This window comes from Danio rerio, chromosome 16, assembly GCF_052040795.2.
Source record: "Danio rerio strain M-AB ecotype USA chromosome 16, GRCz13ab, whole genome shotgun sequence".
NCBI classification, from domain to species: Eukaryota; Metazoa; Chordata; class Actinopteri; order Cypriniformes; family Danionidae; genus Danio; species Danio rerio.
Genome location: NC_141036.1, coordinates 59,956,501 through 59,971,666, shown reverse-complemented (window position 1 = coordinate 59,971,666; position 15,166 = coordinate 59,956,501). Strand labels below are relative to the sequence as shown.

At 36.6% G+C, this 15,166-nt stretch overlaps 2 protein-coding genes across 5 annotated transcripts in view; both read right to left on the bottom strand.

Annotated features, from left to right (window-relative positions):
- Positions 1 to 15,166, bottom strand: part of psg4 (pregnancy specific beta-1-glycoprotein 4) — a 153,784-nt gene that overhangs the window by 75,220 nt on the left and 63,398 nt on the right. The window lies entirely within an intron of this gene.
- The window catches only part of drd2l (dopamine receptor D2 like), a 47,641-nt gene that overhangs the window by 30,097 nt on the left and 2,378 nt on the right, over positions 1 to 15,166 (bottom strand). For 2 of the 3 annotated variants that reach the window (XM_087285317.1, XM_087285318.1), the window contains exon 3: positions 1,706 to 2,028. In XM_087285317.1, coding sequence (XP_087141443.1) covers positions 1,706 to 2,028 — 323 coding nt within the window. 3 annotated transcript variants of the gene reach the window in all.

The window sequence follows — 15,166 nt, the reverse complement described above, 5'->3', positions numbered from 1 at the left end:
AACTCCCCTGCTGTAGTAGCTAATGAACAAATAGTGATTGCTCTTAAGAGATAACTACTTACTAGGGATGCACGATATATCGGCGCCCATATCGGTATCGGCCGCTAAACGCTATTTTTAAGATTATCGTTATCGATTCGATGTCATAATTAGGCCGATATATTTAAGCCGATAAATTAGGTAATTGTACAGACCTGCGTGCTGCGCTCGCGTGGGCGGACATGTTCAGACTTGTCCAGTGCACTATGGAGCTCTACTCACACTGTTTATTCCTTCAAAGTCCGTCCTTTCTTCACGTGGGATTGCTGTGCGTTAATAACTCAGTAAGTAAACATGTTCCTTATCATTGTAGATATGCTTGATTGAGAGTCATTGTGTATTTTGCTTTAAATCGCCTCAGGAAAAATATTACATGTGTAAACCTTTCCTGCTCTGTCTCTTTGTTGTGTTAGAGATATCAGGGGAGATTCATCAGGGGAGAACTCTTATCGTTGCAGCTGGTGAATGAAAGAGGACACATGTAACTTGGTCCAAAATATTTATTACTTTCCGTGTAGTACAAAAAATAAGACACCAAAGAGGGAACAACACAGAAAATGGTCTCATTGCTTAAAAACCGCTCCTCTTTTCTCTCTCTCTCTCCCTCTGTCTCACACACCCCCCAAACCGCAGCCCAGTCCCGTTGAAGGACCCGCACATTTTACAACACCTATAAACATAACGGTTGTTTGTAATCTGATTATTTGTTATTATCAACGCGTTGCTGGTCATGTGTTGTTGATGAGCAACTGGGCCAACCACTGGGCCACTGTGTTACTCATTTAGGAAAGGAGGAGGAGTAGGGGTGGAAGGGGGGATTCTTCAATTGAAGATGGCTGTGATATGGAACTGAGGGGATTTATAGTGGCTTAGGAATCATCTGATTGGTGAATCATAAATTGGATAATGCGGGACCAGCTGCAAACAACTCATAAGCACGTGATCCTCTCGACATTAGTTTATAAATAAACTGCACTTAATTTATGATGATGAGAAATTTGAATGGTTAAGGCTTGTAATTAATATATATATATATATATATATATATATATATATATATATATATTTATATATTGACACTTTCACTTTCATATTCAACATTCGTTCATTCATTCATTTTCCTTCGGCTTAGTCTCTGATTTACCAGAAGTCGCTACAGTGGAAAGAACTGCCAACTATTACAGCATATGTTTTACACAGTGGATACCCTTGCAGCTGCAACACAGTACTGAGAAACACGCATACACTCATTTACACACACACTCATACACTACGGCCAATTCGGTTCATTCAATTCCCCTATAGCGCATGTGTTTGGATTGGAGCACCAGGAGGAAACCGAGCTGAGGGAATCTTTGATCAACTGTTTTGGCACAGAAACAAGCACGATTCTGTAGTTCACATATGCCCAAATATTTTACGTAGTAAATTATGTACTACTTAAGATATTTAAAGTCTCGCAAAAATGTACACAGCGCCCTCTAGTGGACTTGTCATCTGCAATATGCTCTGAAAGACACCCACGTTTCGCGAAAATGTATACCGAGACAAGCATTTCCAATAAGCTGAAAAGAACTTGGAATATGGGAAAAAATTCAGATTTCCTATGTTCCTGTGTGCCTATCAGGATTGCAGCAGTAAATGTGCAGCCTGCATGTTTACTGACCTCCAGATAGACGCCCCAGGGCATCACCAATGTGGCCAGCAGCAGGTCAGACACAGCCAGGGACACGATGAGGTAATTGGTGGTGGTCTGGAGCGCTTTCTCTCGGGACACCGCCACACACACCAGCACGTTACCGAACACCACACAGAAGATCAGCAGCACCAGCAGCACGGCATAGAAGTTATACGGCGGAGAGGACGGAGATGGAGACACAGAGCAGTTCGACTGATGGAGAGACAAAAACACCGCGGAGGACGGAGACGCAGTGATGGTCAGCTCTTCTGTCACGTTCAGGACAGGCATGATGAAGATCCTCTGCCAACCTAAGAACGAACAATAAAACAATTATATAAACGGTGTATCTGACCACCCTACTGTCTAGGCAAGAGCTGGTATAAGATTCTGACAGTATGAAAACCTTGGATAAAAATATCATGGTATTGTGATCACTGCTCTAACATATGATCTTTTTAAATGTCAACAACTTTCCAACTTTTATAGCAAATATTTGCGTAAGGTAAACATGTCAGGCTGAATAATTAAAATACATCATTAACTTATCAAAAAAACAAATAAAACAGTTGTAAAAACACATACAAATGTAAATTGCATATACTGTAGGAACTGTATTACAGAACATTTTAGGTTTTTAAAACTTTGACTTTTGCAAACCTCTATAAACCTTAAAACCGGTTATCATCCCATGCCTAATTCTGTCTCGCTACAATCCAACCCGCTCTTTAAAGTCTCAAAACTCAGGGCTTCTGGTAGTACCCAGAATACCCAGAAGTCCACTAAAGGAGGTCGAGCCTTCTCATATATGGCTCCAAAACTCTGGAAGTGTCTTCCTGATAATGTACGAGGCTCAGACACACCCTCTCAGTTCAAAACTCGATAAGGCAACACGGTCACTCACTGGTTAGCACTGTGGCCTCTCAGCAAGAAGGTTTGCTGGTTCGAGTCTCGGCTGGGTCAGTTGGCGTTGCTGTGTGAAGTTTGCATGTTCGCCCCGTGTTGGCGTGGGTTTCCTCCACAGTCCAAACACAAGCGATATAGGGGAATTGATTAACTAAATTGGCCGTAGTGTATGAGTGTGTGTGTGTGTGAATGAGTGTGTATGGGTGTTTGCCCAGTGCCGGGTTCCAGCTGGAAGGGGATCTGCTGTGTAAAGCATATGCTTAAAGTTTAAGTTGCCGGTTCATTCTGCTGTGGCCACTCCTGCTGAATAAAGGGGCTAAGCTGAAGTAAAATTAAATTGCTGATAAAAACTTATTTTTTAAAGTTAGTTATATCGTAAAAAATATTGCTATCATAACAGTCAACAACAATATTGACTATTTAGCATCCTACTCTAGAAGAGCTGTAAAATGAGCCTATTTATAAAAAATAATATATTTCTTTAACTGCAGGAGCTTTATTGAAGGAAACCACAAACGAGTCTTGAATTTTAATTTAAAAGTCTATTATTGAAACTATTAAAAAACACACACACACACAGTCAACTTGAAGGCTCTTCACTGCATATAAGAATCTGTGATGATCTTTCATCAGCTCACAGGGCAAACTTATTTAGTGCATAGAAAAGCTTTATTATAGCATGCTAATTCAGAGGATTCAGAGGTCACGGAGGTGGAGCTTTAAACTGTGATAAGGTATTCATATGAACACTTTAGAAGTAAACATGGTTCTTTTAAAAACTCACTGCCCAGGTGAAATGTAAAATTAAGCGGATGATAATACAAAGTTTCAGCTAAAGCTGTACAATAAGATTATGTACAGTTGAAGTCAGAATTATTAGCCCCCCTGAATTATTTGACCCCGTTTATTTTTTTTCCTAATTTCTGTTTAACGGAGAGCAGATTTCTTAACACATTTCTAATCATAATAGTTTTTATTAAATATTTTCTAATAACTGATTTATTTTCTCTTTGTCATGATGACAGTAATTAATATTAGACTTGATATTCTTCAAGACACTTCTATACAGCTTAAAGTGACATTTAAAGTCTTGAATAGGGTAATTAGATTAACTAGGCAGGTTTGGGTAATTAGGCAAGTTATTGCGTAATAATGTTTTTTTCTGTAGATTATCGAGAAAAAATATATAAATTAAAGGGGCTAATAATATTGACCTTAAAATGTTTTTTAAAAAATTAAAAACTACTTTTATTCTAGCCAAAATAAAACAAATAAGACTTTCTCCAGAAGAAAAAAATATTATCAGACTCACTGTGAAAATTTCCTTGCTCTGTTAAACATCCTCTGGAAAAAATTTTAATAAGAAGAAAAAACTTTGGAGGGGGCGAATAATTCTGACTTCAACTGTATATTTTATGGATGAAATAAAACAACCCAAACTCATTCTGAAAACGTAGCCCAGCAGACGTTTCTGCAGACCGCGATTTACATGGCCGGAGTTACGTGTGGCTGCATTTAGTTTTTCAAGCGAACGCTACTGGGTAGTGTGACGCCGCTCCTCTTTGCGCTCGCCGGGTGACGGCTCACCTCCGTGTGGAGGGTTTTCCCGCCGCAACCGGTTTGTCCGGTTAGCTTGTCGTGTTATGTCGGCGGAGCAGAGGCCCGGAAGGAAGCCGGCCGTGATGACCGGCTTCGAGTCCAGGGAAGAGCGGTTCCAGAAATCAGGTAAGATAAAAAACATAATCCAAAAAATAAAGTAAATGAGTTCATAACTGGGCGAGAAAACACGAGTCAAAATCAGACAAAGGCTTTTTTTCTTTCTGGACGGCTTTTGTAAATCGTTGCTTGGGTTTAGGGAAGGAGGTCGGCTGATTGGCCGGCTGCCCAGTCAATCGTTCAGTCATTGAGTCGGACAGATGGTTGCTCGACATCGGCCTCCGGTGGCTTTACGCAAGAACAGCGCTATGCGAATGCCACTCGCGAGAGGCATTCGAGATGCGAAAAAGCGAATTCGCGAAATCAAAAACTGCACAAATGCATACCTCTCAGGACGTATTTTGTGGTCTTCAGAAACATCAGCAGGGCTACGTTTCCAGAATGAGCCTGGGTTGAAATAAAATGTCTATTGTTTCTTTACTGTTTATTTCGCATTGGCATAATTTTTGCCCTGAAGTTCTAAATAAACTGAGTTTTTTTTTAAAACAATAATCAATTTGATGGCAAAAGATTGATGTCCATTTGACATTCATTCACCAATGCCCTTTTGACCACCAAAATAACAACACAGAAAGTATTATAATATAAGAAATGCTCTATTTATTGAAAGCTTCAATTACTAACTGGATTTTGTATCTCTTACAATGCAAGTAAACTATCTTTATGTCAAAACGACATCAAATTGACATCTAACATCTGATCTAACATCCATTTGTTTGAAGCCATTTTGATGTGGCTTCAAAATAAAAGTAGCAAATTGACATCAAATCGTCTTGCATTCTTAACATGTTTTGGCATCAAGGTTTCCGCTGGGTTTAAAATGTAAATATAGTCCATTCATTGTGGTTGATAAATAAATATATATAAATAAGGAAATAAGAATTGAACACGCCACCATTTTTCTCAGACAGCATATTTCTAAAGGTGCTGTTGACTTGAAATTTTCACCAGATGTTGATAACAACCAAAGAAATCCGTTCATGCAAAGAAAACAAAACAATTTCGTTTACAAATGAAGTTCTGCGTAATGAAATGAGATGACACAGGGAAACAGTATTGAACATATGAAGAAAGGGAGGTGTAGTTCAGCAGTGAAAGCCCAGACAGCAGCTATAATCTCTCAGTAGTTCTTCATCAAGCCTCTGAGGAAGGCTCAGTGTAAAGAAATATCAGCTGCTTCAGTCCAACATCTACATTAGCAGTAGGATGAAGATGGTTTCAGGTGTGCTTGCTGAGTTTGTAGTTAAAGAACATTTTCTTCTACAGCATAATGAAACTATTTTACAAAACATAAAACAAAAACACAACACAACATAACACAACATAGCATGACATACCAACCCCTTTAAACAAGTCTGCAGTCCACTGCACTTAAAGCTTCACATAATTTACTCACACAATAAAACCAAAATCAATAAACAAGCAGAAACCCAATCAGTAAAATTCTGCTGTGCTCCACTAATCAACTGTGTCCACCTATGAAGATGTGTTTCCAATGATCTTTCCTGAGTGTTCAGCCCAGATGTGTAACCATTTACAATGGGGTGTCTAGTCTTTTGTTCATCACCACTCCACTTGTTCAGCTCCACACAACTGCTCACAATTTGCATATTGCAATTGCATTTCATTCATTCATTAATTCATTCATTTTCCTTTAGCTTAGTCCTTTATTCATCAGGGTTTGCTACAGCCAACTATTCCAGCATATGTATTAAACAGCGGATGCCCTTTCAGCCGCAACCCAGTACTGGAAAACACCCATAGACTCTCTCTCACATTCACACACACACTGGCTAATTTAGTTTGGACTGTGGGGGAAACCGGAGCACTAGGAGGAAACCCTCAGCAAAATGGGGAGAACATGCAAACTCCACACAGAAAGACCAACTGACCGAGGGACTCGGCCACAGTGCTAACCACTGGTCCACCGTGCTACCCTGAGTGCATTTCACATTAAGTGAAAAAAAATGCTACACCTTTTTTTTAATGCATGCATTGAGGCAAATGCATGACTGTTGGCTGACTGATAGTGTTTCTGACAAAAAAAGCAAACTTTAGACGATACCAATACTGGTAAATTGCATAAAGTAGCCCTGCATGAAAATGAGAATCAAGATGTTTTGACTTAGAAAGAAGATCACAATTGTGTAAAACACTTTTATTTTCATAAAAAAAAAAACTATAAAATAAGATAATACTCTTTTCTTCAATAACATTTGTAAAAATGTAATGAAAAATAATGTAAGAAACACCCGTTTAAAAAGAACTCAATATCTCAAAACTGAACTCCTGTTACAATAACATCTCGATACTGTATGCAATATTTTAAGAGGCACAAGTTAAGATAAAATATTACAACATCACAATCTTCAAAGGTGATTTTTGCTATTTAATTTTCTTTTAACAACAGTAACATGTATTTGATAGATAATATACCATATTTAATTTATAAACTTAACAAATAAAGCTAGTGGAGATAATTATGTATGTAAATTATCAATTTTGCTGCACCAGAAAAATCACAAAAATGCAGTCATTTTCTTTTCTTGTTTGAGACGTTTTAGCTCAAACTAACCAATGGTTTCGTGCCAGCGCTTGAGATTTTCCTGATGCACATCTTATATCTTGTGCATATTATCCTCAGATCTGATATTTTGTACAGATTTTATTTAGTATTTTGCAAGCAGATTTTTCTCTGAGAAAAATGTAGGATTACTTATAAGATGGAGTTTATTTACTCCATGTATATATTAAGCCATCAGTATCTGCCTTTTTCATATTATTCCTTATATATTTATAGCTTTAAATTATCCAAAATCCGCCAATAAATATTAGTAGATGATACATCGATATCTGTCTTTTTCATTTTATCTCAGATAGTTTTAAATTAATATAATATGGGGCGATGAGTATTGGTTAACAAGACATCGATATCTCACTTTTTTGTGTTATTGCAGATAGTTTTAAGTTATTATAATATTGGCCAATAAATATTGTTAGATGATACATCGATATCTGTCTTTTTCATATTATCCCAGATAGCTTTAAATGAATCTAGTATCAGCCGATAAATATTGGTAGACGGTCCATCGGTATCTGCCTTTTTCATATTATTGCTGATAAGCTGATAGCTTTAAATTTATGAAATATCGGCCGATACAAATTGGTAGACTATATATATCAGTATCTGCCTTTTTCAAAATATTTTCAATAGCTTTACATCCAATATTGGCAAATAAATATTGGTAGCTGATTCCTCAATATCTCCCTTTTTCATATAATTGCAAATATGCAGATATCTTAAAGGTGATCCAACATTGGCCAATAAATCTGTTTCTACGTTTTTATAGTTTTCGCAGATAGCTTTAAATTAATCCAATATTGGCTGATTATTATAGGTAGCTGATACATCGGTATCTGTCTTTTTCATATTATCATTGATATGGTGATAGCTTTTAATTAATACAATATCAGCTGATAAATATCGGTAGTCGACACATCCATATCTATCTTTTACATATTATCCCAGATAGCTTTAAATTAGTCAACTATCAGCCGATAAAATATTGGTAGACAATACATCGGAATCTGCCTTTTTTATAACATCGTCGTTAAACAGACAACTTTAAATGAATCCAATATCACCTGATAAATATATTGGTAGTCAATAAATTGGTATCAGCCTTTTCTATAATATCGCTGATAGCTTTTAAATATCGGCCGATAAAAAAATTGGTAGACTATACATTAGCATCTGCCTTTTTCAAAGTATTGTCAATAGCATTACATTATCCAATATTGGCTGATAAATATTGGTAGCTGCTCATCAATATCTCCCCTTTTCATATTATTGCAAATATGCAGATAGCTTTAAATTAATTCAACATCGGCTGATAAATATTTGTGCATACACTGATATCTACTTTTTTGTAATATTAACGCAGATAGCTTAAAATTAATCCAATATCAGCCAATAAATCGGTCTCTACTTTTTCATATTTTTGCAGATAGCTTTAAACTAATAGAATATCGGTGGATAAATATCGGTAGCCAACACATTGGTATCTGTCTTTTTCATATTATTGTCAATATGGTGATAGCCTTTAATTAATGCAATATCAGCTGATAAATATTGGTAGTCGATACATCGATATCTGTCTTTTACATTTTAGTTAATTATCAGCCGATAAATATTGGTAGAAAATACATCGGAATCTGCCTTTTTCATAATATCGCCGTTAAACAGACAACTTTAAATTAATCCAATATTACCTGATAAATATATTGGTGGGCAATAAACTGGTATTAGCCGTTTTTATCCTTGATATGCTAATAGCTTTAAATATACAAAATATCTGCCGATAAAAAAATTGGTAGACTATACATCAGCATCTGCCTTTTTCAAAGTATTGTGAATAGCATTACATTATCCAATATCAGCTGATAAATATTGGTAGCTGATTCATCAATATCTCCCCCTTTCATATTATTGCAAATATGCCGATAGCTTTAAATTAATTCAATATCCGCTGATAAATATTTATAGATACATCGATATCTACCTTTTTTAATATTAGCGCAGACAACTTAAAATGAATCCAATATCGGCCAATAAATCGGTCTTTACTTTTTCATATTTTCGCAGGTAGCTTTAAATTAATCCTACATCGGTTGATAAATATCGGTAGCCAATACATCGGTATCTGTCTTTTTCATATTATCGTCGATAAGGTGAAAGCCTTTAATTAATCCAATATCAGCTGATAAATATCGGTAGACGATACATCAGTATTAGCTTTTTTTATATTATCGCATTGTATATAATATTATATTATCACTTTAAATAAATCCAATATCAGCTAACAAATATCGGCAGCTAATACATCGGTACATCCCTAATAAGCAGTAGTAATAGTAGGAACTCATTAAATTTATGCGGCTTCATTTTTGCAGTAAATCTTATGATCCAAAGACCATGATCACAACATTAAGATGTGTAGGTTTGTGAGGGCAGCGCTTCATTAGGACGAATTATGCAAACGAGGCTGCAGCTGTGTGACATTGAAGTGAACGGTCTGATCCTGATTAAAGACGGAGGAATTGAAAAAAAATGGAGAATCCGTGCAGCTCCAGCTCTCATGCTTGTTAATCAGGACAATGCACACTGATGAGGGCCCTCGTATCTGTATTTAATCTCAGCGCTGAGACACAAACACTGATCACTGAGGAGAAAATGATGCCTGTGTGATAATTAAGTATTGGCTAATGAATGCGTGCACTCCAAACATTAATAGCTCTGATTCTGTCATGGAATAATTGCTTCCTAATCTAATAATCACCTCCATCTCCAAAAAATGTCTGCAGCTGATGATCAGATTTAATCATTAGTTCTCAATCTCACAGCTGTCTTCTCATTAAAATGTCACACTGCACAAAACTGGGAAAATAAATAAAAAATAAATTAAATTGCTCTTCTTTTTAACCATATATGTTTAATTGTGTATTTATGACAGTTTTCTGCCCAAATTAGTCATGTTATATTGACTGGATTTCCTTTACAAACGAAAAAATATTAATAATTAATCATTACTTGTAATATAAAATGACATGACTAAACTGTAGTCGGTGATGCCATATATCAAAATAGACAAAATTTATGATTACTTTTACTACTTTTCTCATTTAGGATTTGTTTCTATGTAGGATTTCAATCGGATTATTTTGTACAACACTGATATATAAAACGTTGTAGTCTTTGTTGTGAACAAAATTAAATGCATTAAGAATCACATTACATCAAGGTTTCCAATACAAGAGTTTTTGAGTAATATTAAATAAATTAATTAATAATTAATTAAATAAATAAATAAATAAATAATTGAAAACACTTTTACCAAAATTATACATGCTTGTCAAGGTAAAGACAAAAAATGTGTCAATTAAATTGCTAAACTATACTGCAAAACTCAATAGGTTAAGGTAACTCAAACCATTTGAGAAAACTGATAAACTATTTAAGTTCAAAAACTAATCTATATGAGTACTGTGAACTTAATCCATTTGAGTAAACAAAGTAATTTGAGCACAGTAAACCCCAATAAATGAGGAGAACTCAAACCGACTGAGTACTGTAAAACCCAATAAGTTAAGGCAACTCAAACTGAGGAAACCGATTGCTACAAACCATGAGTTTAAAACTTTCAACAATCTCACATTCACGAATACTCATACACCATACACTAGGCCAATTTAGTTCATCAATTTCCCTATAGCGCATGTGTTTGGACTGTGGGGAAAACCGGAGCACGGGGAGAACATGCAAACTCCACAAAAACGTTAAATGACCCAGCCGAGGCTCGAACCAGCGACCTTCTTGATGTGACTATTTAAAAAAATGTAGTTGTTGTGAGATTCATAATAATAGTTGTTGATGTATTTTATTTATAAAGTTTTATTCTAAACTACCAATATTTTAACTTCAGAAAAAAATAAGAATTAGTATTTGGTGGGATAATCCCAATTTTTTACTCACCTCAAACAAAAACATTTATTATTCTCAGCAACTGTGATTTAAATAAAAATAATAAATACTCAAAAAAGACAATACTTGTATTAAATTTTTTTTTACATGTTTTTGACAATTTGATTAAAATTGTCTTTGTTATCAGACAATTTTAGAAAAAACTTTTACACTGCAAAAATGCTTTTCTTACTTAGATTTGTCTTGTTTCTAGTCCAAATATATAAAAAAAACTCTTAAATAAAGAAGCATTTTCTAAGAGTAAAAGAAGCAAAATAATTTGCTATTGAGGTGCGCAAAATAATGTATTTCCTAATACCAGACATAAGATTAATTCTTATGAACTCGAACCAGCGACCTTCTTGCTGTGAGGCCACAGTGCTAAACACCGAGCCACCATTCCGCTCTATAGTTATATATTTATTCATTCATTTTCTTTTTGGCTTAGTCCCTTTATTAATCTGGGGTCGCCACAGCGGAATGAACCGCCAACTTATCCAGCATATGTTTTTACGCAGCGGATGCCTTTCCAACCGCACCCCATCACTGGGAAACTCCCATATTACACACACACACTCATACGGTCAATAGCATACCCAATTCACCTATACCACATGTCTTCGGACTTATGCGGGAAACCGGAGCACCCAGAGGAAACCCATGCGAACACGGGGAGAACATGCAAACTCCACACAGAAACGCCAACTGACCCAGCCGAGGCCCAAACCAGTGACCTTCTTACTGTGAGACGAACGTGCTACCACCACCGTGTTGCCTAGTTATACATGTTAGAGGCTAATTAAAAACACAACTGAATTTCATTAGTCACTGACTCCATTTTATTAAAACCATTACACAATTTCATTCTAAAAAGATAACAGCACATAAGATTAATAAATGATTAAATAGCTGTCATTACATTTACTTTAGTTAACAAGTTGATGAACAAAACGCCTATATGTAGTCCATGTTTGAAGATCAATTGCTTATTAAATGTTCATCATTTGATGCAGTGATGATCTAAATATTCCTAAAAGGCACTCCACAAGTAATTATTCACTGTATTTTGAAGTGGCCATGATATCAGTATTCTGCATGTTCATTATCACGGTATATTGAATTATTGGATTTCAGCGTATGTCTAATGGAAACCCAGCTTTTGAGGCTGCAGGAGCTCTGATCAATCTTTTACAGCGCCACTACATCCTTTACATGGCCAGTAATAATAAGGGTCTCTTTCGGCGCAGAGGACTCGTGTTCAATGCCTTCATTAAGCTCACATTCAGATCCTTCAAGATCTTTCACACAGTTTAACAGATGAAGGAATGCATGTAGTCTTCATGATATGTAATGTGCATTAAATGATGTTGAGCAAAATGCATTGAGTTCACAATCACACTTCTACTGAAGCCCGTTAATAAAGAATGTTCAAAGATAGCATTCTGAGACATAACAGCAGAATTACATGATATAAACTAGACCTGCACAATGTATGTCAATATCGGCATAATAGTACATACACTCACCAGACACCTTATTAGGTACACCCTACTAGTACCGGGTTGGACACCTTTTGCTTTCAGAACAGCCTTAATCCTTGGTGGCGTAGATTCAACAAGCTACTGGAAATATTCCTTGGAGAATTCCTCCATATTGTCATGATAGCATCACACAGTTGCTGCAGATTTGTCGGCTGCACATCCATGATGCCAATCTCCCGTTCCACCACATCCCAAAGCTGCTCTATTGGATTGAGCTCTGGTGACTGTGGAGGCCATTTGAGAACAGTGAACTCATCGTCATGTTCAAGAAACCAGTCTGAGATGATTGAGCTTTATGACATGGTGTGTTATCCTGCTGGAAGTAGCCATCAGAAGATGGAGACACTGTGCTCATAAAGGGATGGACATGGTCAGCAGCAATACTCAGGTAGGCTGTGGCGTTGATGCTCAATTGGTACTAATGGACCCAAAGAAAATCTCCCCCACACCATTACACCACCACCACCAGCCTGAACCGCTGATACAAGGCAGGATGATCCATGCTTTCATGCTGTTGAGGCCAAATTCTGACCCGAGCATCTGAATGTGTCAGCAGAAATGGAGTATCATCAGAGCAGCAACGTTTCTCCAATCTTCTATTGTCCAGTTTTGGTGAGTCTGTGTGAATTGTAGCCTCAGTTTCCTGTTCTTAGCTGACAGGAGCGGCACCCGGTGTGCTCTTCTGCTGCTGTAGCCCATCTGTCTCAAGGTTGGACGTGTTGTGTGTTCAGAGATGCTCTTCTGCAGAGCTCGGTTGTATCGAGTGCTTATTTGAGTTACTGTTGCCTTTCTATCAGCTGGAACCAGTCTGGCCATTCTCCTCTGACCTCTGGCATCAACAAGGCATTTGCGCCCACAGAACTGCCGCTCACTGGATATTTCCTCTTTGTCGGAGCATTCTCTGTAAACCCTCGAGATGGTTGTGCGTGAAAATCCCAGTAGATCAGCAGTTTCTGAAATACTCAGAGCAGCCCGTCTGGCAGCAACAACCATGCCATGTTTAGTCACTTAAATCCCCTCTCTTCCCCATTCTGATGCTCGCTTTGAAATGCAGCGGATCAGCTTGACCATGTCTACATGCCTAAATGCATTGAGTTGCTGCCATGTGATTGGCTGATTAGAAATTTGTGTTGACGAGCAGTTTGACGGGTGTACCTAATAAAGTGGCCAGTAAGTGTTTGCATCACAGACGTGTGATAAATTTAATTAATTTAATGCATTGGTTGTTAATCTTGATTTGACCAATCAGCTAAGGCCTTGCTTTCTTTATCCCCACCTCCCCAGTAGCTGCTATTCTGCTATTGGCTGGAGACTAAAGCTGAACCCAGAGCTGAAAATTAACACTACCGTTTGGAAAATTACAACAGCAAATCAGAGAAAGGATATCTGCTGAATTTTTTTAGTCATCCATAATGTCTAAAGAGTAAATGTTTGCACCTCGACACCTCGAGATCTGAAAAATGTTTTTTGCAATACTCAACAGTAGCCCTGATATGAACCCGCAATTACAAGAAATAGAGTCAGAATTTGGAGATATAAACTTACAATTCTGAATAACATGAAAAAAAAACATAATTATGAGACAAAAAATTTACAATAAGCTTTATTTCTTTTTTTTTTAAAAAGATTTTTAACAGCAGAAATGGGCATCCATACATTTTTTTTCCCAATAAAAGCTTTGTCTTGGAATTAAGTTTACATTTTGCAATTGCTAATTTTCATATAAACACCAGCCCAATATCACGACGAAACATAACTATTTACGTATTTAAATAGTAAACTGGCTAATTCATACAATTTTCATTTGCATTTGTAATGAGATCGTACAAATGAATATGAATTAGCCACTAAATCAAAAATGTACAAATTGATGTATTAATTGCTAGAACTTTTTACTGTTTCAATCAGAATTCTGAGTTTAGGTCCTGAAAATGTATTGCATTGTTAATAACATTGTAAATAAATAAATAAAACACATGTAACTGTGATTATCTTGAAAATCATAATTTACATACAATTCTATCTGCAAACATCTCTCATGTTTGTATGTCTAACTCACAATTCAGAAGTTTAACAACCTAAATTGTGCGATAAAAAATTGCAATAACCACTTTAATTTTTGCATTTCATGATCAAAATAAGCAGGAATGAGTCGATATACTCTCTAAAATAACTATGGGTTGCATTGAGCTTGTCCACAATTGAAACCTTAAAGATCTACATGCTGAGAACAGCAAAGACACTTTTATTCACTCATTCATTCTCCTTCAGCTTAGTCCTTTTTTCCACAGCGGAATGAACCGCCAACTTGTCTAGTATGTTTTACCCAGCAGATGCCCTTCTAGCCGCAACCCAGTGTTGGGAAACACCCACTCTCGCATTCACACACATACACTATGGCCAATTAAGCATAGCGCATGCGTTTGAACTGTGGGGGAAACCGGAGCACCCGGAGGAAACCCGCACCAACACAGGGAGAACATGCAAACTCCACACAGAAATGCAAACTTGCCCAGCTGGGACTCGAACAGTGCTAACCAGTGAGCCAACATGCCACCCACACAATCACTTAACCTTATTTAATACACTAAAAAGTGGTTATGTCAAGCCAAATTTGCTTAAAATATAGAAAAACAATCCAATGTTGGGTTAATTTTTTCAATTAAGCCCAAATTTAACCCAATTTTTGCAATAACCCAGCATTTCAGAGTGCATGTGTAAGCAAGCACTCAATTACTACCTGAACAACAGAAGCAAACAATAGTA